The sequence below is a fragment of the Lynx rufus genome, unplaced genomic scaffold (assembly GCF_022079265.1).
Source record: "Lynx rufus isolate CCGP_SWC_20201006 ecotype Redwood Valley unplaced genomic scaffold, mLynRuf1.p SCAF_11, whole genome shotgun sequence".
NCBI lineage: Eukaryota > Metazoa > Chordata > Mammalia > Carnivora > Felidae > Lynx > Lynx rufus.
In genome coordinates, this window is record NW_025814825.1 from 11,295,942 (window position 1) to 11,321,213 (window position 25,272).

At 41.9% G+C, this 25,272-nt stretch overlaps 1 protein-coding gene across 3 annotated transcripts in view; it reads left to right on the forward strand.

The window, feature by feature from the left end:
- Positions 1 to 22,865, forward strand: part of STOX1 (storkhead box 1) — a 50,769-nt gene extending 27,904 nt beyond the window's left edge. Inside the window, exons 2-4 of one of the 3 annotated variants that reach the window (XM_047071909.1) lie at positions 13,393 to 13,545; positions 16,287 to 18,642; positions 22,574 to 22,865. In XM_047071909.1, the coding sequence (XP_046927865.1) occupies positions 13,393 to 13,545; positions 16,287 to 18,642; positions 22,574 to 22,721 (2,657 nt within the window). In that variant the 3' untranslated portion in view covers positions 22,722 to 22,865. The remainder of the gene's footprint in view (positions 1 to 13,392; positions 13,546 to 16,286; positions 18,643 to 22,573) is intronic. The other 2 variants (XM_047071916.1, XM_047071924.1) reach the window with 2 other exon arrangements.
- Positions 22,866 to 25,272: the final 2,407 nt, after the last annotated feature.

Below are 25,272 nucleotides of genomic sequence, written 5' to 3' on the forward strand. Positions count from 1 at the left end.
TCTTCCAGTCAACCACGTGACAAATAGGATACCATCACCTTTGCTGCCGTAATAACTGTTGGGCTTTTTGTATGCACCTTTATCAATGAAAGCCAGTTGGCAAAATCTCCAGCATAGGTGGTGAGACACTCCCTAGGTGAGGGATGGAGAAGAATGGATTTTCCTTGCTTCTATACAGAAGAGGCAACTGCTTCCTTCTCTTCTCCCAGAAGGGAGAAAAACCTTTGTTGCTTGCAAACAGAATGGAAAGGATCCGGGGTTCTCCTTCTAACCTTTTGGAACATAAATACATCTCTGCAGGAGCCAGAGCAACCCTGGTGGCTCCAGTTTTTATGACCTAGAGCTATTTCCAAGGTCATGGGTCTCATTTGCCCTTGAAATGTAAACACACCTTCGGAGTTAGGTCAGTCTTCCGAGAGTTCTCTCACTACATAGTTGTAAATTAACTTAGCTGAGGATCTCAAGATTTCAGCAACATTTCTCCAGGAAGTCCCAGCTCTTCAAAGTCAAAGATTCTACTTCTCTTGCTGACAGTTTGCTCCACTGTGCAATGTTGGAAGCTGGACAGATGCGTGACTCTCGTGACCCAGAGGTCTGTGCTGCTCCAGGCACTTCCACAGGAATTGTCTTTGCTCTCCTACAGCTGAATTCAGGCACCATGCATTGGGCTGCCGGCAAAGATGTGAGGTGGCAGCGGCCTGAGTAAGAGGGTTGGTGAAATGAGCAGTGTGTGGGTAGCAGGAGTACGGTCTGTGCCGCATTTGCAAGAGGGGATATTTCATAAGTGAAAGGAGAATGTCAGTCTTAGACTCCTAGGTAGGAAGAAGAGGGGACCAGAGAAGCAATAAGCTGGGAAGTAGTATGTCTAAAAGATGTGTTGGAGGCTCCTTTTCTGGGCTGAGACCAAAGAGAGTGAGGAAAAGAGTGCATTTGTTTTGAGTGGGGTAGGGAAGCCATGTCCATGTGGAAGGTGAAGGGAAAAGTCAGCTAACCGTCGCAGGCGGACCCTAGCAGTTTCTGCCTGGACACACAACGTGATGTGCATGAACCCACACTCTTTTTTTTTTAATGTTTTATTTATTTTTTAAGAGAGAGAGAGCAGGAGTGGGGGAGGGTAGAGAGAGAAGGGACAGAGGATCCAAGGCAGGCTCTGCGCAGACGATAGAGAACCTGATGCAGGGCTCGAACCCACGAACTGTGAAATCATGACCTGAGCCAAAGGCAGATGCTTAACCGACTGAGCCATCCAGGTGACCCACAAACCCACACTCTTTCTGCCGGCATGTAACCTAAGCAAACATCTGGCTGCCTTGGGTCAGAGGTGCAGGAATGGACAGCTTAGTATGAAGCAGGTGGTTCGCTCCCAGAGGCAGTGGTCCTATGACCCCACATGTAAAAATCAGAGCCATGGATGGTAAGCAAGGCCTACAGCCTCTTTTAAGATTTCTCAGGTGGTGAACTTTTCATTTCTAAGGCAATGACCTCGTGAAAAGGTGCTAAAGGCCTGCTGAGGTATGGGCACATCTGCCCAAACGTAACGTGAAGCCTTCTGGGCCGAATAAAAGGGAATTCACAATCTTAGAATCGACAAGTTTATGTCATTAAAGTCTCTAACAGCCTGGAAGTGCTTCTCAGTAAAACTACGTTTCTATGAATTGTTTCCCCGGAGTGGCTTTTATCTTTAAAAGTTGATATTTCAGGAGGCCAGAGGAATCTGTAATCAACTTGAAAGCAGCTGGGGCATAGCAGATAGTCTGGGAGGAGTGAAAGAGACCATTGATTTAGAAACGCAGTGATGCTTTCCTGATTGGGGCAGGAGCGGTTCCCAGGTGGGAGAAAGGGTGGCTGACTTCGCTGAGTGCCCTGTTCCGGGGGCCTGGGCAGGAGCCTGCGGCAGGGATTATCCTCCCTGGATTCTGGGGGCAGGTCCCGTTCATTATTCTGGGTCGCCTCATCAATAGGAAGAGGCCCAGGCCAGGCTACAATTTTTGTGATGCTTTTAGTAAAGTATACGTGTGTGTGTGTGTGTGGCCTGGAGTATAAGTCAGCACTAAGTTTGTATCTCATGATGTAAATAAAGTAGAGCCTTCTCCCAGGTCCCGTCACCACAGAACCCAACTATCTTCAACAAATGGCAGGGATTACCTACTCCTGAAATAGAAGTGGTGTTGTTATTCATTATTTGCCTCTTCACGTGCTGAGTTAATCTTACATCGACGTGAGTGGTGATACTGACTTATTGGCTGCATTTCACAAGACTTCCTTTCAGGAGAGATTGAAAGGCATCCCGTTCTCAGGGCTGTAACTGTAGATATCCATTTGGAGAGCGAGCTGTACAGCTGTGACTGTTCTTATCTCCCCCTCTGTGGTTTCTACAAGCAATGACGAAATCCTTCCTCATCCCGAGGAGAGTGCCTATTGTAGCCTCTTTAGGACAGATTTCCCCGAGCAGTTAAAACGTAGCAGTACTAGCTAAAGTTGCTGCTTCTCATCCTTCTCGTGGCGTGTTCCAGACCTGGCATGATAGGAGGAAAGCAGCAGAAGCCCTGACACCTTTCTTGTGAAGACCCGTCAGTATAGCATTTTGGCTTAAAGTCACCCAGCTGCCGTAGAATCCAGAAGCTTCACTCCAGCCCTTGGCAGGGCAAACATTTTGCCCACAGTGGAAAACCTGAAGGGGAAACAAATGTCAAAAGCCCCTGACTAAACATGTGTTTTGCTGCAGATTATAGAAAACCCTCTCAAAATGGCATGAACACGTGAAGGGTGGATTTGTCTCAGAACAAGAAGGGACAGGTCTGGCTCTTCTCATTCATGATGATCCTGCCCAGGCATCCACAAACTTCTGAGAATGGCATTCAGGAGGGGGACCAGGAAGACTGAGTCCCCGTCCTACCAATGATAGCCCTCCTCTTGGGCTGTGATTGCCTCCAACCACTGTTCTTCCACTAGAATCAGAGCCCCTGGAGGCCAAAACTGTATTCTGTTCACTGTTGTATCTCCAGGAACTGGCATATAGTAGGTACTCAATAAATATTTGCAGGATAAGGAATGATTGAATGACTGTGTTGTTACAATATTACGAATACCTAAGCTACACCATGGGAGCCGCTCATTCAATGTTTCTTTAAGTGGTCCCTGTAGGAGGGAGAATGTAACTCTAGCTGATGGGTTCCGAGAACAGTTCAGGGGAGAGTCAGTCAGCATTTGGGCCAGTCCTCCTGACGGGATTTTGAAACACGGGCACGGGGAGATGAGAGTACAGACTATTCAGGGAGAAGTCACAGCTGAAGGGTAATACTAGGTTTTGGAGAAAGATTGCTGCCAGGTATGACTGGGAAACACGGGGTTAAATAAACTAGATTGTCCATAACAGTTCTCAGAGCTTTTAACAATGCCACTGTGACTCCAGGCAGTGTTTCTTAAACATTTGGCCTTGGGACCCTTGCAGAGCATTTTATGGAATGAATTTTCCACAGAACACATCTTGGGAAACACTGATCTAGCTCGGTCCCACATTCAGAGACAAGGAAACTGAGACTCAAGAGAAGTGGTTTAGCCAGAGCCACATAGCAGAACCAGGTCCCTTGCCCACCAATATAATGCTCATTTGTAATACGAAGACTGCATAATAAAGGACAGCTTCTTCGTCACGGGGAACTTTTTATTTATCTGTTATCCAAGCAACAACCTCGGTGCTAAACATTTCCCCCAGTTTTGCACAGTGGTATTTTATATTCATCACCATGACTCTCAGCTGCCAGTCACAGCCATTGTGTGTGTGGCCTCCAGACTCTTGGGGAGAAGGTTCACCTTAAATCAGTCCCAGGTTTGCCTCGAGGGCAAAGAAAAGATTTTCTCCTGCATGGCCATTTTTAGGGAGATCCAGGACCATTGCAGTTTACAACCTGCGCCTCTCTTCTCAGGTGTTCCTGGTCCCCAGCCCTTACATCTGCTGAGGTAGGCAGAGCGGTGCCCCAGACTTGTCCGCCTCCAAATCCCTGGAACCTGTGAATATGTTACCTTACATGGCAGAAGGGACTTTGCAGATGCAATTTTATGTCATGGACTTTAGGAAGATTATCCTGGATTATCTGGGTGGGCGCAATCTAATCACATGAGCCCTTAAAAGCAGAGAACTTTATCTGGCTGGAACAGAAGTGAAGCCACAGGAGGGCAAGTCAGAATCGCGGTGTGCAGAAGACTCCATGCTGTCTTTGAAGATGAAGGGGGCAACAGGACAAATATAGATGGCTTTAAGTTGCTGAGAAGAGGCTCCCTTGTGACAGCCATCAAGCAGATGGAGACCTGAGTCGTAAGTCCTCTAATCAGAAGAAAATGAATTCTGCCAAAAACCTGAATGAGCATGGAAAGAGACTCTCTCTAGAGCCTCTAGTTAGAGCCTCGGCCAAGGGACCCGGAGCAGAGGAACCATTGTAGCCCAGGGGACTACTGATGTGTAGACTGTGAGATAATAAATTTCTGTTGTTTTAAGCGAGTAAATTTATGGTACTTAATTTTGACAGCCTGAGAAAACAGACACCCCTGGGATAAAATCTTGAACATCCAAAGTGGAAGCCTTAAGGGAAGAGAGGTTAGGGAAGGGCACCAAAGGGCCTGGAGGGCTTTGGGGCTGAGTGCTGAGTTTCAGTGTTTTTTAAAAAACCAGCCAGTTTGAGTCATGCACATCTTCCCCGTCACCCCCCACCTCCCCACCGGCCAGGTGTCCTTGTATCTCTACCCAAAATGAGGTGGTCATGGCGGAAGGGTGCTAGAGGCCAAAGGGCTCCCCAAAGTAGGACCACCTCTGTCTTTTCTATACCCCATGTACTGTCTGATGACTGAATCATGGAGTCTGTCATAAATGGCCCAAAGCCTCTGCAACTCGTTTGAAAGTGGTTATTAGTGGCTATATCAGTTGAAAAGAAAGGGGCTGCTAATTCACAAAGACTGACAGGTTGAAGTGTGGTTATTACAGAAGACAACACTAAGGACTCCTGGTGTTGGACTGGCCCAGGCTTCCAAGGCAAAGCCTTTAGCTTTTCAACAGAGGGCATGTCCCAGAAGGGAAAGCATTTGTCTAGGATTTCAAAATAAACATCACCGTGCTTGAGAAAAGATTTCAGCTTCCATGGCAGATAACCTGACTAACCTTAGATCTACAGCCTGTTTCTGAGTCTTGGTACTCTTCAGTTTCTAAATGTGGAGGAAAGTGTTTGCATTCTTTTATTTTACTGAAGTAAAAGGGAGACATGGAGAGGGACTTGGTATTGCTGGTCTGAAACCTTTTTGTTCCTATTTTGTTTGATTTTCTGAACCTATTTAAGGTTCTAACACAAGAGATCTAATTATTTAAAGCTATGGAGATTTTTGCACAGTGTCTTATCTCTGATGAGATACACATTGTTACAAAATACTTTCATTTTTAAAAGAACAGGATTAATTTTAATGTTAAAGGAATCTGGAAATTCTGCCTTGGATAAAAGTGGAGTTAAAAAATCAGGGAAGCTTCTTGGATTACTTAGAACAAAACATCCTTTTTTTTTTTTTTTTTTAATTAAACTTGAGTGTATTTGCAGACTGTTTTATTCATGCTCCATTGTCATCTCTAATGCACGTAGAAGATACCTTTCCCACAGTGTGATTCAATACAGGCACCCAAAAAGATGGTCTCAGATTTCATGTGTCCGGGTAATTAGCTGAGTTTGAGCGGCTCAGTTAAACCCTTTGAAGGTCAATAATGCATGAATTTCTGGCAGACTGCCTAGCACGGAGTCCATAAACTTGTATAGGGACTAAACATTGTTATAGTAGAGAAAATTTTGTGTTTGAAATATGAACTAAATGATCTTAGCATCAGTTTTGCCTAGAATTTTATGGCAAATTCATGTTTTAGTGGGACAACAAAAAAGTTCTGATGTGAGTGCTTTCCAAATTTTCAAAGAAGTCTTTCCTCTGTTTTGCATATTTGGTAGCACAGTCTCTTGTGAACCTTAAAATCGTATTTTAGTACTCCCAATTAAAATGTCAGGATTTAGATTCCACGAGGCGGCCCTCTGGGAATGTGTCTAGGTGTCTTGAAAACATAAATGTAAATATTACATGGTATTTAACTTTTTTCCCCTAAAGGTAAAGGTTTTATAGAAAACTTTAATTTTGGCCCTGAGATTTAACTGGAGCATTCAGATAGCAAAATAAAACTCAGTTTCGATAAAGATGGGTTTTTCTTCCCAAGTTTTCTCAGTGGACAAGGCAAACGTGGGATTGGGCCAGGCAGATTGCTGCTTGATTTTGGTTCTGCCTTTCTCACTTGGGAGGCCTAGGATCACACGGTTTCTTTGCATCTGGCTCTTTCCTCCAAAATGGTTATGATTCCAAACCTCCCCTTCAAGATGTGGAGCGAGTATGTTGTTTGAACCCCAGTACTGCTGCGTGGCATCCGACGCTCACTCTGGGTGCCGGGACTGATCACTGTCACACTTCTGTTGGCTTGTGCCCCCCACACCCACTAACCCTGGAAAACTAACCTCACCGGACCGGCCACTAGGCTGACACCAGTGCTCCCAGTTATGAGAGTGCAAAGTTGAGGCTCGCTTAATTTTACTAAAGCTTCCAACTGATGATCTGTAACTGGCAGATTTAGGAGTCTGCTGTCCCTGGTTGGAGGTTTCTCTAGTACCAACAGCGTTGGGGGACAGTTTGCTTGGTCGACTCCAGCTGCCTTACCTGGGTCCGGTGAAAGGCAGTCTTGCTGTATCCATATTTGTCATGAGTGTACCTCCTGACATTTTACACTGGGGTGTGAGTATTTACGCCTCATGAATTAGCCAGGAAATGACTTTTTTGTAGCCACTTTGCTGATAGAAAACAGCCAAGATAGGGTATTCTTCTAGAGGCCTTCCACCAGAGGCATATGGACGAGGCCTTTTGTCTTGACATAAAGAAGCCACCTCCTTTTCTTCAGTTTTGTTTGATTTGTGTTTTGTTTTGTTTTCCTCTCAGAGTTTTGATGAGGAGTTTGCACTGGATCCTCATAGAGCTATTGTCACCAACTCCAGTAGCAAGCTGCACTTCAGGCTTCTGCCATCAGCTAGGGGCTTTCTAGGCCACTATTATTAGGCATCAGGGGCAGAGATTGATTGCCTGGGGTTGTATTTTTTTTTTTTTTTAACTTTTTTTTTGCGGGGGGGGGGTTATATGAATTTATATCCTTCGCACAGGAGTGCAATTCCAGTCACAGTTGTTGGATCCCAAGCCGTAAGGGGCCTGCTTGTCAACCTGTGACAGTTCAGAACTCCATACTTTCATTTCTGATTGGACTTCTACACACCACATCTATTTAATTTGCCTTGTGCTGTTTTTTTTTCTTCTCCCCCAAAGTGGACTTTTAAAGAATAATTGTTTTAGAACTCATAATTTGGAAACTCAAAAAATATATAAATAGCAACTAAATCCTTTGGGAGTACAGCAAGTTAGTAACAGAAAGTCCTTTCGGAAAAGATGGCATTAAATGTAGTAGGCACCAATATATATGGTTCGACTTTGTTGGTGTTTTGGTCAAACCAGTCTTTCAGCCTAAATGCTTTTCCCATTTCTGCAGCACCCAAGAGTGCAAGACTGTGTAAACAGAGAGAACATTGTTGGGAACTGTTTACTCTGGCACACAGCCTCTCCCAGCCTTCTGATCACTGCTACAGGTCAAGGGTCAAAGGTCCACGACAGGCCTGGGCTTAAGGGTGCTCTTCAATTACTCCATAGTAATTGAGGATAAAGCCAAAGGATTGCCTTTTCCTCACTGTGAAATCTGGTCACATCTGTAAGTGGGCTCTTCTACACAGAAAGTTAATATTTGGTGGAAATCTCTGTTAAGGGTTATTTACTGAAAGAAAAAAGATGGCTGTAGCGTGAAAATGATTCCTGCGTCTGTCACAAATGTTCCCATGTCAGGGTTCACTCTGCTTTCCTGCACAAACAACTCTTGATGATTTATGCACCTGAAGACGTATCTTACCAATGGCTATGAAGGAAATGTTCTGAGAAACGTTCTCTAGGCTTTGTTTAGAGGGAGCTCCGAAGCAGAGGTTAAATGCAATTTAACATGTTCCTCCAAAATGCAATTGACATATTGCTGTATTAATTTTAAGGAGAAAAAAAAGGCCACTTGACTTCCTGGTTGATAGATTTGTTGACTCTTAAAATACTCATTCCCACACCGTGGTAGGAATTATGAGTACAATTTCTGAGAGTGTCTTTGGATTTGGCAAGCAGTGTCAGGATTCTTTAAAAGAAGTTGCTTGGGATTTTTTAAATGTAAGAAAAAAGTTCTGTTTCTCATTTATATCTGCTTGTTAACTAAAAGTGATCGTTGATTATCTGCTTGATTTTATTTTTATGTAATCTCTACACCAAGTGTGGGGCTGGAACTCACAACCCTGAGATCAAGAGTTGCACACTCCATGGACTGAACCAACCAGGTGCCCCTAAAAGTAGTGCCTTCTGAAGAATCTATATTTAACTTTTATTTTGAAATAATTTTAGATATACGGGAGATTGCAAAGAAATGTACAGGAATATCCCGTGCATCCCTCCCACCAGCCCCATGAAAAATCCATTTTGACTATTTTTCCTGTGAAAAGAGGAAATAAATTTAAGGGTTGAGCTAAAAAACGGGCTGCTTCAGTGTATCCCGAAGGCATAGTGGAGATCAGAGTATTGGACCCCCACCCTTCCTACAGCTTCCTTGTTTCATTTGCCAAAAAATGGACAGTACCGGCAGAGGGCGCGATAGGGATGCTGACGCTCTAGCCACTCATCTCCTTCCTTTTAATGCTTCCTCCTCCTCCCATCTCAAAGTTCAAAGTGACTGGGTTTAGGGTAGGGATGAGGTGAGGCTTGAGAGTGGATTGTGTGGTTGAGCAAAACTTTTGAAGTTTTGCCTTATACTTCGCCAATACTCTAGCCCTAAACTTTCTAGGAGAGACCTTTCTCCTCCCTCTTTTTTAAAAATTTTTTTTTTCAACGTTTATTTATTTTGGGACAGAGAGAGCATGAACGGGGGAGGGGCAGAGAGAGAGGGAGACACAGAATCGGAAACAGGCTCCAGGCTCCGAGCCATCAGCCCAGAGCCCGACGCGGGGCTCGAACTCCCGGACCGCGAGATCGTGACCTGGCTGAAGTCGGACGCTTAACCGACTGCGCCACCCAGGCGCCCCATCTCCTCCCTCTTTTTGAATGAAGGACTTCTAGTCCACATGAAAGTGCGGGGGGAGGGTGCGGGGGGCAGGTAACCAATATAAAATCACATACAAGAAAAAAGTCACCTAAGAGTGTTTTGGGAGATGAGGAAGAAAGATACCGAAAAGTCACTTATTTCAAATTAAGCACATAGAGTTATGTTAAAGAAGCATGGAACTATTTGAAATTGTACCTATATTTTTTCTGGTTGAGGAGGGAGATGAAAGAAAAGAAGGTAAATCCCAAATTCTGAGGGAAGAAAGAAAGGCAAAGAGGGAATGAAGAAAGGCAGAGACTTATTACACTCAGCTTAGAGGTAGAGTCTCTAGGAGGAATTTGAGGTTTAGGTCAGCTATCGTCCCTCTGGACAGTAAGCTTCAGAGCATCATCTCTTATCACTGCCCTTAGAAACGTTAATCGATTAGCCATTCATCCTAGCTTCTCAGAATGCTGTAAGTATCCTGGCATGACCCAGTGGAAGAGCCACAAGTACACAAGAGGAGAACCTAACCTCAGTTGCCTCGGTGGCAGACGGCAATTCTGCCCTGTTGTGACCTTCCAAGTTCGGAGATGCCCCAGTCTGCCAGATAGAGAAGCTAAAGTACACAGGGAAACAGACCAATGTTATGTATAACAGCAAACTGTTTACCAGTTTCCTTATGACAGCCCTTTTTCTTCATGCAGATACAGTGAGTACTGTGGGCCTCTCACCAGCTGGCTACAACCTTTCATACCTTGCCAGCCCTCACCACCTTCCTTCCCCCTCAATAACCAGTACAATGTACTGGCTTCTCCACTATCACTAGGGGAATCAACTGCAGGGCATAACCAGGTTTTCTCAATTCTTTGCCTTCCTTTTGGCTACACTTGACTCCCTGTGCCTCAGGGCCATGTTTATTTGTTGAATGGTTACCTACTTTAACATTGCTGTCATTACCACCCTAACCCTCTACCATTCCCAAGTGGACCTCACCTGGGAAGTTGTTAGAAATGCAGAATCAGAGGCTCAGCTTCAGACCTTCTGAATCAGAATCTGCACGTTAGCACAATCTCCTGGGGATTCTCATATGCACATTAAAATTCGAGAAGCCCTGCTGGCCTCCCTGGCTCTCACCCTTTTCTATTGCAGATTGCCACTTCACCTGCCAGAAACCATACTTCCATCATCTTGAGACCCAGGGCTCCTTCATAATCTTTGTATTCATTTTTTTTTAATTTAGTATACTCCAAGAATAGCTCTTCCAACCCCCTTTCCACTCTTCCTCTCTTCATTCCTGTTTTTTTTTCTCCTATTCCTATCCTTTCTTTCCCTGCCTTAACTTTACAGAGATCAGATGACCTTGCTGTGCTAATGTTTTGTTTTGTTTGTTTTTTTTTCCTTTATGCTTCAGTATATTTCTGGTGTTCTACCACCCTCTATTTTCAGATCTCAGATGATAATATCTTCCCTGTTTCTAAGGCAGTTCTTCTACCTGTGCCTTTTGTGCATTGTCCTATGCCTCTCTTCTGGGATCTTGCTGTCTCCCTGGTCTTCTGTCTCCCAGAATCATGTACATTGTTTCCGCTAAGCCTTTCTTTTTTGCATCCAAATGTGCAGAGATCTTCTTTTAAGAAAATCACAAGATACACACACATTCATATTCACTTGATCCTACTCCTTGCTGGTTTGCATTCGATTTTTCCTCTTTCACAATCGATTTTTCCAACAAATGGTATAGAACAATGGCTTGTAGTTGGGACAGTCTTGCCTTCCCCTGCCTCTGGAGACATTTGGCAATGTCTGGAAGTATGGTTGCTGCAACCGTGGGAGATGCTACTGGCATCTAGAAGTGGGTGGAGACCAAGGATGCGACTAAACATGCTACAGTGCACAAGACAGCCCCACACAACAAAGAATTATGTGGCTATGGTGACCAACCATCTTGGTTTGCCTTTGACTTTCTCAGTTATCACATTGAAAATCCTATGTCCCAGGAAACCCCTGAGTTTTAGTCATCCTGGGATGGTTGGTCACCCTATTATCATGCCACAAATGTCAAAAATGCTGAAGTTAAGAAACCCTGCTTTAGAAGGAGGATCCATTAACTTTACTTTTTTCTCACCAACTCCCTTCCCTTCAACTTGACATTTAGTTTTGGTATTCTTTTCTATGGAAACAACTCTTAATGAAAGTCACCAGTGGTCCCCTTCTCATCACGAAATTCAATGGCCGTTTTGTCTCCTCCCTCAACCTTTTGATCTCATTCAAACATTTTGACACTGTTGCTTTACTATTCACTTTGGAGCATTTTATTCTACTTTTGGTTCTCTCCCTTCTACTCCCATTATGGGGCCTTCTCTCTTTTGTGGGTCCCTATTTCTATTATCTCTCTCTTTTTTATGGGATTAGTGGCTTTTATTTATTTATTTAGAGAGAGAGAGAGAGCGCGCGCACCTATGAGCAGGGTAGAGGGCCTGAGGGGGAGAGAGAATCTTGAGCAGACTCCATGCTCAGTGTGGAGCCTCATGTGGAGCTCCATCCCTTGACCCTGGGATCATGACCTGAGCTGAAATCAAGAGTGGGACACTCAACTGACTGAGCCACCCAGGTGCCCCTATTGTCTCTTAACTGTAGATAGTCCTGTAGTTAAGTGTTCCTTGGCTCTCTTCCTTACTCTCCCACTGAAGAATTTACTCCACTCCATAGTTTCAGATCTCATCTGTATTAGTTGATTCCCAAATCTCTTTCCTGAGTCCTAGTCTTTCATGTCCAAGTAACTGAGGGATTCCCTTGGATGTTCAGCAGAATCTAAAACTCTAATGTGAGTAATAGCAAGTTAAGGACATTTATTTAATACGTTAGCAAGGAGGAAGGACAATATGGTCTAGCTTCCATTTCCAGTCGGTCTTCCACTTGGGTCTGATATAACCCTTCAGCTCTATCCAACCAGGATAATTCTGTTCATGCTTTTATATACCTTGTGCTTTCCTCCTTCCATGGTTTTGTTCCGTGGCTTTATGCTTGTGAAAAACATTTCTGCACTTTCTTTCCTTCCTAATCATTCCAATCAGGAAAATGTGGAATGATGAAAATACTGAATTAGGAGTCAGAAGACCTATTTCTGTCACTCTACTTGCTGTCTGACCTTGGGACAATTTCTTGAGCTTTCAGAAGGTTTTCTATATATGTTTTAAATTTTATTTATTTAAAAAAGTTTTTAAATTTAAAAAATTTTTAATTTTTAATTTTTTTTAATTTTTTTTATTTTTTTTATTTTATTTTTTTTAATTTTTTTTAATTTTTAATTTTTTTTTTAATTTTTAAATTTAATTTTTAAATTCTTTAAACTTAATTTTGAGAGAGAGACAGAGACAGAAACAGAGCATGAGTTGGGGAGGGGCAGAGAGAGAGGGAGACACAGAATCCAAAGCAGGCTCCAGGCTTCAAGCTGTCAGCACAGAGCCCTATGCGGGGCATGAACCCATGAACCACGAGATCATGACCTGAGCCAAAGTCAGATGCTCAACCGACTGAGCCACCCAGGTACCCCGAAGGTTTTCTGTATTATAAAGAAGAATCCCATCCCCGCCTGCCTCAGATAGCTAATGTGGAAAAAAAAATGCTTTGAAAGATGAGAATTACCATATAAGCATTGTCCAACCTGTACTCTGATAGCACTTTGTGCCTTTAATCTGGGGACTTACTATCTCTTACATGTAAAGCAGTGACAAAGTCTACAAACTTCTCAAAAAGTAGGGACCCTAATGCAAAACTTTTCTTCTATGCTCTCTATCATTGTACATATCATGTTAACAGATTCTGAGGAAAAAGTGATGAAAAAAATAGCAATTCCATGTACTATTCAGTTTTTATTCTTGATTCACTAATTTCAAATATTAAAAAAAATTTTTTTTAATGTTTTATTTATTTCTGAGAGAGAGAGAGTATGAGTGGGGGAGGGGCAGAGAGAGAGGGAGACACAGAATCTGAAGTAGGCTCCAGGCTCTGAGCTGTCAGCACAAGAGGCCAATATGGGGCTTGAGCCCACGAGCTGTGAGATCATGACCTGAGCCGAAGTCAGATGCTCAGCTGACTGAGTGACCTGCAGACGCCCCCCTAAACATTTTTTACTACAAATTTATCACCTTTCCTTTTTTTTTTTTAAACCTCCAATTTAGGTGATGTCTTTCCAGTGCAAATGAATCCAATAGCTCAATCTCAGTTTATACCTTTGGCTGAAGTTCTTTGCTGTGCTATATCTGATATGAATGTTGCTCAGATTGTGGTGACACAGGAATCACTATTGGAGCATTTGATGAAACATTACCCAGGTAGGACAGCAAGTTTCTCTATTAGTTCATTGTATGTGTTTGCTTTCTATTTATAAGTCATTTTTTTTAAAGAGGTTTTTCAGCAACTTAAAAAAAATTTTTTTAATGTGTATTTATTATTTATTTGAGAGACAGCACGAGCTGGGGAGGGGCAGAGAGAGGGAGACAGAGAATCCCAAGCAGGCTCTGTGCTGTCGGTGCAAAACCCGACATGGGACTCAAACCCATGAACCATAAGATCGAGACCTGAGCTGAAGTCAGACACTCAACCAACTGAGCCTCCCAGGCGCCCCTATTTAGAAATCATCTTAAACATGTGAATAAACTGGGCGATATCTACTTTTTTTTTTTTTTTTATTGTAGACCCTTGTATTAGAGCCCTGCTAGGAAAAGGCCTGCATCAACAAATTTAATAAGGGTATTTCTTTTACTTTCCGAAGGAACTTTTTCAAAAATTATGCTTATGGGTTTAAAAAAAAATTTTTTTTTAATGTTTATTTATTTTTGAGACAGAGAGAGACAGAGCATGAAGGGGGGAGGGTCAGAAAGAGAGGGAGACACAGAATCTGAAGCAGGCTCCAGGCTCTGAGCTGTCAGCACAGAGCCCGACGTGGGGCTCGAACTCACGGACCGCGAGATCATGACCTGAGCCGAAGTCAGACGCTTAACCGACTGAGCCACCCAGGCGCCCCTCAAAAATTATGCTTATGACAACAAATCAGATTATAGAAAGGAGTGCAGAGCAAAACAAGGGAAAGTTCATCTTCTCCCCCCCTCTCCCAGCCAGTCACATCCTTCCATTGCCACCTCCCAAGGGCAACAGCTTCTAGTCTCTTTTCCTGTGTATACTTTCATAAATTGTATTTGAGCATATGTGTTCTATTTTTATAACATAGATTGGATCATTTTTTTAAATGTTTATTTATTTTTGAAGGACAGAGAGACAGAGCATGAGCCAGGGAGGGGCAGAGAGAGGGGGAGACACAGAATCTGAAGCAGGCTCCAGGCCCCGAGCTGTCAGCACAGAGCCTGACGCAGGGCTCCAACTCACAAGCCGTGAGATCATGACCTGAGCCGAAGTCGGGCGCCTAACTGACTGAGCCACCTAGCAACCCCAAATTAGATCTTTACATTCTCTCTGCCCCTTGCCTAGGTTAAAAACATATTTTAGAAATCTTTCTGTATTATTATATATCGATCTATCTCATTCTTACACAGCTGCCATGATATCCCAGTGCATGAATGTAGGAGAGTATTTTTTGATTAATTAATAATATTATTATTATCTTTAAAATAATTTTAAGGATTTTATTTTTAAGTAATCTGCACCCAACATGCAGTCAGGCACCCCTGCAGAAGAGTATTTAAAAAAATTTCCCATTGTAAAATATGCTCATTGTAGAAAATCGAGAACATCTAGAGAAGTAACCACTTATGGTACCACCACTCAAGGAAATCAATGTTAATATATGATGTATTTTCTTCCAGTGTTATTCAAAAATGTTTTCACAACATAAATACAGTTTTGAACGCTGCTATTTGGAAAAGGGAAAATTTTAAAGTTTATTTTGAGAGAGGCAGAGACAATATGAACAGGAGAGGAGCAGAAAGAGAGGGAGAGAGAGAATCCCAAGCAGGCCTGGCACTGCCAGCTCTGGAGCCTGATGCGGGGCTCGAACCCACAAACTGTGAGATAACGACCTGAGCTGAAACCGAGAGATGGACACAACTGACTGGGCCACCCAGGCACCCCAGGAATTTCTTTTAATTTAATTTAATTTAATTTAATTTAATTTAATTTAATTTAATTTAATTTAATTTAATGTTTAATTTAATGTTTAATGTTTATTTATTTATTTAAAAAATTTTTTTTAACGTTTATTTATTTTTGAGACAGAGAGAGACAGAGCATGAACAGAGGAGGGGCAGAGAGAGAGGGAGACACAGAATCTGAAGCACGTTCCAGGCTCTGAACTGTGAGATCATGACCTGAGCCGATGTCAGATGAGTAACTGACTGAGCCACCCAGGTGCCCCCCCTCACCCCCGGGGATTTCTTTTAAAAAGATTTGTTACCTTCCTAGTTTGAAAAACTATCATAATATTGATGTTAGATAGTTTGCCCTCCCCCTGACACAAGCTGGTTTTCATTTTGTCTTTAGATTATTAAGATTTAAGCTAGGAGACTGTGATTATTTTTAAAAACTCTTCAAGAATGCTTTCTTGAAGTGAACATTTAAATTTGTGATGGGTGGGGCACCTGGGTGGCTCAGTCATTTGAGGGCCAGACTTTGACTCAGGTCACCATCTCATGGTTCATGAGTTCGAGGCCCACATCGGGCTCTCTGGTGTCAGTGCAGAGCTGGCTTCGGATCCTCTGTCTTGCTCTGCCCGTCCCCCACTTACGCTCTCTCAAAAATAAACATTTAAAAAAATAAAATAAATTTATGATGGGGTTATATAGCTTAGTGTTTGTATTTGAGTGGACTCATTTTTTTTCTCTATTTAAACATTAACTTAGCCCTATGTCTTTGTGTGGGCCAAAATATATTCCCATTTTTCAATTAAGTTATGATTATTATTAATGCCTCTTTGGCATTTTAATCACATATATTAATTGTGTTACAGTCAGCTCTGGGTTCATCAGGCAAATGTGTGGTCATTTCTGACTTACTGACTTCAGGCATTGAAATGTTTTTCATTCAAAATCTATCAGTGTAATAAAATGCTTGTTTGTTTCAGGCATCGCAGTTCCACCTCAAGATATTCTCTATACCACTCTGGGAACTCTGATTAAAGAAAGGAAAATTTATCACACTGGAGAAGGATACTTCATAGTCACTCCTCAGACTTACTTCATTACGAATATAACGCCCCATGAAAATAAGAGAGACCTATCGGATGAAAGCTGCCAGATGCCAACTTGCGTTACTTATCTGGTGAGCGTGGAGAGCTGTGCAGAGTTGGCCCAAGAAAAGGCTGCCCCCATTTCTCACTGTCAGTCTTGCCGGTGTTTCCCTGATCTGTGCACTCAGGATGTACAGGAAACACTGGCTGCTGCAGAAGTGACTAGAAAAAGCCAGAAAGGTCTGCGGGAATCCAAATCTTTGGGACAGAATCAAGCAGTTTCCCTGTCTGAGGGGAATCACGTCTGTGAAAGCACCAAACCTTTACCATACACAAAAGACAGAGAAAAAGGCAGGAAGTTTGGCTTTAGCCTCTTTTGGCGTAGTATATCCAGAAAGGAGAAATCCAGAATAGAGCACAGTAGTTTCTCTGCCCAGTTTCCACCAGAAGAATGGCCTGTTCGAGATGAAGATAACTTGGACAATATCCCTCGAGACATTGAACATGAGATTATCAAACGAATTAATCCCATTCTGACTGTTGACAATTTAATCAAACATACCGTCCTAATGCAAAAATACGAAGAACAGAAAAAATACAATAGCCAGGGCACTTCCACTGATCTGCTGACAGTCAGGCATAAATATCCTTCAAAAGAGGGAGTTAAGAAAAAACGGGGCCGGTCTGCAAGGCCTCGAAGGCGGGGCCATTCTCATAGGGATAGACACAAAGCCAGAAGTCAGGGAAGTGAGCCTCCTCCAGGAAGCCTTAGACTGGAGAAACATCCCAAGTCCCCTGCTGCACAGCCCACCTCCAGAATTCAAAGCCCAAATGAAGCACTAGTTCAGAAACCACTTGATGAGAATCCATCAATGCTAGGTTCCCATTTGCTTTACAAGAAGCGGATTAGTAATCCTTTCCAGGGTTTGTCTTACCGAGGGAACCCAACAACCAAAGGGCACGACATCCAGACCAGTGATCTGAAACCAGGTCAGATTGGACCAAAGGGAAAGCCTTTCCAAAGGTCAAGGTCTTTGGATTCCTCAAGAATCTTTGAGAGTAAAGGCAAACAGCCACGTGCTGAACAGTATGAAGATAAACTGACAGCAGAATCCATTTCTATGAATAACTCTACCGTCAAGCCTATCAGTGATGACTTTAGAGATCCCCTCTCAAATCACTCTCAAGGTAGTGTTTTGCAAAATGGTAGTAAATGTTTTTCCTTTAGGGAAAGCCTGAGGAGACACGATGTGTATGGTGGAAAAAATGAGGTAATCCCTGAAGTCTTGAGGAAAAGTTATTCTCACTTTGACGCATTAGGGGACGCAAAAGAAACACAGTATGTGCTGCCATCACAAGGTTCCTCCTCTCTAGGCCATGCTTCCTCTGCGTGTAGACTAGTTGATAAAACAATACACCAGTTCCAAAATCTTGGTATTTTGGATTACCCAGTTAGTATGAACTGTTTGAGACAACCTGAGAGACAAGAGGGAGACTCAGAAGAAACACGAGTAAGAAAGGCATTTGTCCAGGAAACAAAGACTGTGAGTCCAGAAAACGAAGGGCTTTCTGAGGATAACCAGGCCTTGTATCAGAAGGAAGTGGAAGATGATGATGGAGCCTGTAGTTCATTATATCTAGATGAGGAGGACTTTTCTGAGAATGATGACTTATGTCAAATGCTGCCTGGCCGCATTCAGTATTCCTTTACAGGGGGAAGCAAGTGGAATCATTTAGGAAAACAAAAGGGGACTGAAAGATTTCTGACTGAGTACAACCGCAGAATACACAGGTCTGAGCCTCAGGTGCTTAAAGGAAATGAGTGTTACAAACCCACTGGGTTGTTCACTAACCCAGGTGAAAGCCAAACACCTAAACTCTCTGCTGAAAGCTGTGGCCTCAATTCAGGGACTCGGTCCAGTTTTAACTATGAAGACGGACCCAGTGTTGCTACATGTGTGCAAGCCTCAGCAGATACTGATGGAAGTGTATTTGATTACTATAGCACAAGGAAAGCCACTTCTGAGACTGAAACCCTACAAGACTTGGTTGGTGACATAGGAAAGAAACCAGCTAGCTGGAGTCAGGGTGCTCAGAATCAGGAAGTGAGAAAACAGTTCATGCAAAAGTTAGAACTTTTCAGCCCTTCACACATGCCAGTGTTGGCTCAGGATGTCCAACATGAACACAGTCATCTGGAAGGAACAGAAAATCACAGCATGGCGGGAGACAGTGGAATAGATTCTCCACGGTAAGTGTATGTAAAAGTGTTTGATTAGCCACTATTCCTCAGGAATTATTACACTCAAGGGAGTACTGAATGACCCAGTAGGAGACTCCCCTGAATACACTTTTTATAGTGATAGAATTCTGCCAGCCTTTACTGAATGAATTGTATAAAGTTAAAATGAAATCTCTTACATAATAGGATAGAGTTCATTTTGAATGTGAACCAAAATTTGTTCCACTACTACTAAATCTTGAATTATTTCTAAATATAGGAAGGAACTGCTATAAATGAAGCACTTCCTGAACTGAGGGCTAGAAGTTTTCACTTATATTTCTGGTTCTACGCAGTTCAGAAAGAGATGCAGCTATTTTCCACTAATCTTTTCCATGTTTGTTTAAATTTTTTGTTTACATTTATTTATTTTTGAGAGACAGAGAAAGACAGAACATAAGTGGGAGAGGGGCAGAGAGAGGAGGAGACACAAAATCCGAAGCAGGCTCCAGGCTCCAAGCTGTCAGCACAGAGCCCAACGCGGGGCTCAAACTCACAAACCGTGAGATCATGACGTAAGCCAAAGTCGGAGGCTTAACCGACTGGGCCACCAGGGCGCCCCTCCATGTTTATTTGTTTAAATTAAACATTGTACGTGTTATGAAAGTAATATGCACATAATAGAACATTTGAGAAGTACTGAAAAGCGTTTTAAAAAACACCTATAATCACCCTACCGTTTAGATGTGTTTAAAAAATCCTTTTATATTTGGTATATTTATAACACTTCAGTCTGAACATATTGATCTATGTATTTTGTCTAAATGTTTTCCCTATACTGTCATTACTGTTTTGCATAGTGCTTTTTTCAGGGTACAGTGTGAACATTCCCCTGAGGTTATTTAATAGTTTTCAAAAAGGTCGTCTTAAAATTTGGCATATATCTTTACCAGTTTTTTATTATACAAAATTATTATATACTTCCTTCTGAAAAAGTAATACAGAAATGTAAAAGGTGAAACTGACAGTCTGCATTCCCCAACCTTTTCCATTGCCTTTCCGTTGAGGTGACCTAAACATTGTTGACAGTGTGGTTTATATTCTTTCGGACTTTTTTCTGTGCATTTAGAAATATAATTATTTTTTTTAAAAAAGAAGAAATATAATTATTTTTTAACAACAGATCATACAGAGCTGTGACTTTCTTTTTTCACTTAACGTATCATGCATATCCTGCAATCAATACATACGGATCCAACTCATTCGTTTTAATGGCTGCTTAGTATTCTGTTATGTGGACTCTAGTATTTATATAACTATTATTGTCCCTCCTTTGACATTTAGATTCCCATTTTTTTTGCCGTAATAAATCAATCTTCAGTGGATTGTTTTCACATATAAATGCTTACAGACATTTCTGACTCTACCTTAGGCTAAATTCCTAGAGGTCTGCAGTTTAAAAATATATCTTTACTTCTTATTGGGAAACGGATCTTTTCTGCTTGAAAGAATTGTTTAATTCATATCAAGTCTTTTTTTTTTCTGGTTTTGTTTTGTTTTTGTTTTCTGAGAGAGAGAGCACAAGCAAGGGAGGGGCAGAAAGAGAGGAAGAGACAGAGAATCCCAAGCAGGTTCCGCACTGCCAGTGCAACCCCAACGGGGGGCTCGAACCCACGAACTGTGAGATCACAACCCAAGTCAAAACCAAGAGTTAGAGGCTTAACCGACTGAGCCATCCAGGTGCTCTTCATATCAAGTCTTGAAAGTATCAACACATAGTGTCTCCAAAGTAAACAATGGTAGTGTAAACCAACAAGCTATGGGTCCCCTTTCACTTTGGCAAAAGCAGAAACAGAGGGCTGACCAGAACCTCATAAAACAAGGACCCTTGCCTATAGTCCTTGGGCATTTACTTTCAAATGTCCCCTCTCTGTAAAGAGAGCTTTTCTACTATTCTTCCTTTCTAATCTTATATTCTAATAAACCTTTGCCTGCTGCTAAAAAAAAAAAAAAAAAGCAGAAACAAAAATAAAATCAAACCCAAAACAGGTAAGGGCAATTGCTCCTTGACTTGCATGTCAAGGACATGCAAGAATTTAAATTTGTCAGGAATATGCGTGAGAATTTAAATTTGTGAAATCTTGAGAAATTTGATTTCTTTTTTTAAAAAAAATTTTTTAATGTTTATTTATTTTTGAGAGAGTGAGAGAGACAGAGCATGAGTGGGGGAGGAGCAGAGAGAGAGAGGGAGACACAGAATCCAAGGCAGGCTCCAGGCTCTGAGCTGTCAGTACAGAGCCTGATGCGGGGCTCGAACTCACAGACTGTGAGATCATGACCTGCGCTGAAGTAGGACGCTTAACCGACTGAGCCACCCAGGCTCCCCGAGAAATTTGATTTCTTAAAAAATTGCGTATAATATGGTTCTCTTAAAAGACTTTTAAGTATAATCAAGAAAAGGAAGAGAAGATAGCATTTGAACATCAACTCTGTGCCATAATTGTTACGAATTAGAGGGACAGAGAAGACCCACAAGATGTTGCTACCCATAGGAGATTTGCACTTTAGTTGAGTAGACCAACAAAACATAAGTAGCCGAATTGAACTCAAGAACAAAGTGGAGGGTGCCTGGCTGGCTCAGGTGAAACCCACACTGGGGGTAGAGTTTACTTTAAAAAAAAAAAAAATGAAGTGGAAACTCTCTGTAATTACTGAAGAGATGTGGAATTAAAAGTAGTGAAATGTTTGGGGGGACACTTATTGGAGGATACATTTTTGAGGCATCTCTCTTTTTTTTTTAAAGTATGGTGATATTAGTTTTTTTTTTTTTTTTTTAAGTTTATTTGTTTTGAGAGACAGAGAGCGAGAGCAGGACAGGGGCAGAGACAGAGGGAGAGAGGAGAAAAAGAATCCCAAGTAGACTCTGCACTGTCAGCACAGAGCCTGATGTGGAGCTCCGTCTCAGGAACCATGAGATCATGACCTGAGCCAAAACCAAGAGTCCTACACTTAACCAACTGAGCCACCTAGGAGCCCCAAGGCATATCTTACTGTAATGAGCAAGTGATGGAGAGGATGCAAGGTGAGAAAAGGGGAATGTCAAAAGCAAAATGCCCAAATAGTAATGTGACTTGGCTGAAGCAAGGCAGATGTGTTAGATAAGGGACTAACCTAGCCTACAGCTCCTTAGAAAGGAATCTTGTCAATATGAAAAATGTTATGGGCTTTTCTCTTTCATATGACGTCTCAAAAAAGAAATTACTCAAGAAGGTATGGGTTACTTCACTTGTAGGGAAGAGTTTTTTAGGGAACTTGTTATTTCTTTTTGTTTCTTTTTTGTTAAATTTGTGTATTTATTTAAGTAATCTCTACACCCAGCGTGGGGCTTGAACTCACAACCCCAAGATCAAGAGTGACACACTCTTCTGACTGAGCCAGCCAGCCACCAAGGAACTTACTGTTTCTGACTAGAATATACTTGATATTGGATCTGAGAAGATGTTCAAAAAATATGAACTTCTTGGAAAGCAGCTGCCAAATAATCGAGGTGCTATTGTGAAGCCTTTAAAATATAAGGAGCACTTTAGGGGCACCTGGGTGGCTCAGTCAGTTAAGCATCTGACTTTGGCTCAGGTCACGATCCCACAGTTGGTGGGTTCAAGCCCGGCGTTGGGCTCTGTGCTGACAGCTCAGAGCCTGGAACGTGCTTCAGATTCTGTGTCTCCCTCTGTCTCTGCCCTACCCTGCTCATGCTCTTTCTCTGTCTCTCTCTCAAAAATAAATCAACATTAAAAAATAAAATATAAGGAGCACTTTAGATTTTTAAAGGTTAACTTCTAAGCGTGCTTTAGTGTTAGAAAATGTTATATTGCTTCAAAGTAACAGATGAAGGTATGATGCCTTGATTAGAAGCCCAAGCCCCTTTGGAAGGTAATAATTCTGTTATTTTTAATATCTTTAGGACACAGAGTCTGGCATCTAATAATTCAGTCATTTTGGATGGACTAAAAAGAAGACAGAATTTTCTGCAGAACATTGAAGGCACAAAGAGCGGTCAAACACTCACATCCAATTCCTTACTACAACTAACTCCAGTCATAAATGTTTAATTCTTATTTTTCTTTTGGAAACTCTTTGGTAAAAAGGTACAGCATTAATATAGAATATTTTAATTAACCGAATATGTAAGAATTCTTTAAAGCCAAGTATGAGATTCTGTTAATCTCATTACATATTTTGTTCTAGTTGCTGTTTTTCCCCCTTTTTTTTTTGACATTTTAAAGCTTTTTTAAAAGATTATTTTACTATGAACTTATTGGGAATATACAGATTATTTTGCAATTAAACCATAAAATACATGGTCCTTTTCCAATTAAATGTGATTAACTCAAATTTTCAGATATTCATTAATTTCCCAATTACATAGGATGTTAATTTACTATACTCAGTAGTGAATTTCTCTACCTACACTAATCCACTCTTATGTTAAGTGCATTTCACCAGATTTCAACACAAAACTCCCGAAAGTAGTGTATTAAGGTTGCTTAGATACTTTGTTTGCAACTAAAGTCTTTTATCATTATCAAAGTTTATATAGATGTATTGGGTACTTTGCAACAAGAATTTTTTCTCTCTAGTCATTGCTGCCAAAGATCTTTTCTGCAACCACCTTGAACGTGAACAGATGGCCCCACATCATACTGACTGGCAATGTCCAAATACGTGTGGCAGCAACTGGGTCTACTGTTTTTCTGGTTCCTCCTCACATTCAAGGCACTCTCTGTAGCATGGCAGTGAGAAATCAGGATGTTCTCAGAGGGTAGAGATAGAAAGGAAGCAGAATGGTTGCAGAATGGCTCGTGAGTGCAAGGAGGTTCTGAATTAGAGATTTAGAGAAAAGATGGAAGATGGATGATAGTTCATTTACATCTGGTCTATTTCCACTAAGACTTAGACAGCTTTGCCAGAATTTTTTCTGGCTGGCCTTTTCAGGCAGGTAGTGGAATGGTCCGTTCTCTCAGGTTTGGGGAATATGGAGCAGTCAGGACTGGTTTCAGCATATTGGATAGATGCTAATGCTGACTTATGGTTCAGGGGATGTTTCTTCTGAGAGGTTTCTAAGGGTTGTCAAGGCCTTAGATCTCAAGCATGACTGAATGATTGGAGAGTGCCTCTTTCCAACTGTCACCAGTGAAGACAAGATAACAGTGAAGGCAAGATGAAGCTTGGCACCATAGAGAGCTGTCTCCAGGCTCTGGGGGAGTACAGAGAAGGAGAGGTCACATATGCCCATGTGCAAAAGTAGCGGTTGGCCCACTCAATTCTGACTATTGGCTTGTAGTGGCTCTGAGCAACCTATTATGGCATTTCCAAGAAGATCAGCTGTGGTCACAAGGACATTTGAAACCCTGGGCAAAGCACCAAGAAGGGTAATTTGTATAGAAAGGCCTTGTGTGGGAGGCATTTTTTTAGGGGGTGTGACAGCTTGGAATCATCGTCAGTGAATGAAAGTTAGAATAAAGATTTCAGCTCAGATAAAGAACTTCCCACTAGTCAAAACTACCCATAGATGAAATAGACATTTTATAAATGAAAGCATTTCCCATTATTTAGGGTATTCAAGCAGAGACTTAGTGATCCTTTGATTGGTATATACTTAGCATAACAGGATAGCTGAACTAGATGATTTTTTAAATTAAAATTTTTTAGTGTTTATTTTTGTAAGAGAGAGAGACTGAGCATGAGCAGGGGAGAGGCAGAGAGAGAGGAAGACACAGAATCTGAAGCAGGCTCCAGGCTCTGAACTGTCAGCACAGAGCCTGATGTGGGGCTTGAACTCACGAACCATGAGATCATGACCTGAGTCGAAGTTGGACGCTTAACCGACTGAGCCACCCAGACATCCCAAAAATTCCTCTCGACTGTAAGGTTTTGTTCTTACAAGATTCAGTGAGGGTTATAGGTCAAATATGCCTCAAGGGCGGGGGGAAAAGATTAAGTGAGGATCCTACAAAACACTGAACTCCTGCAAGATTCCAGAGTTCTTCCACTTCTCCATTTCTGTACTATCCTTGTTACTCCTTGGCAAAGGGAGCAGCAACAACTCGTTCTATCTTTGATATTGGACCTGGACAAGTTTCTTAACAGAATGAGGAATCCAAAGTATTTTGTGGCTCTAGTCACATGTAGGGACCAATGAAATCCGTCTAATTTTGCCACTGGATGCATTATGACACTCTCTAGATGTATTAAATGAAACCTATTGTGAGACCAATAAAACCTTTCTTCTAAAAGTTGTGTTTCTTCTAAAACACAACATATGACAACAGATATTAAAGATGGGTATGCGTGTTGTTTGGGAGGTTATTCTCTAAATAGGTGGCTTGCATTTTCCCCCCCAATATTGTGTGTGATGACATTAGTTCTTGATTTTTCCTCCACATGACGGTTCCCTTGAGGTAGCATGATGACCTGAGTTTAGAATTCAGACAAATTTGTTGTTGTTGTCGTTGTTGTTTTAATGTTTATTTTTGAGAGAGAGAGACAGAGCATGAACAGGGGAGGGAAAGAGAGAGAGGGAGACACAGAGTCTGAAGCAGGCTCTAGGCTCTGGGCTGTCAGCACAGAGCCTGATGAGGGGCTCAAACTCGTGGACCATGA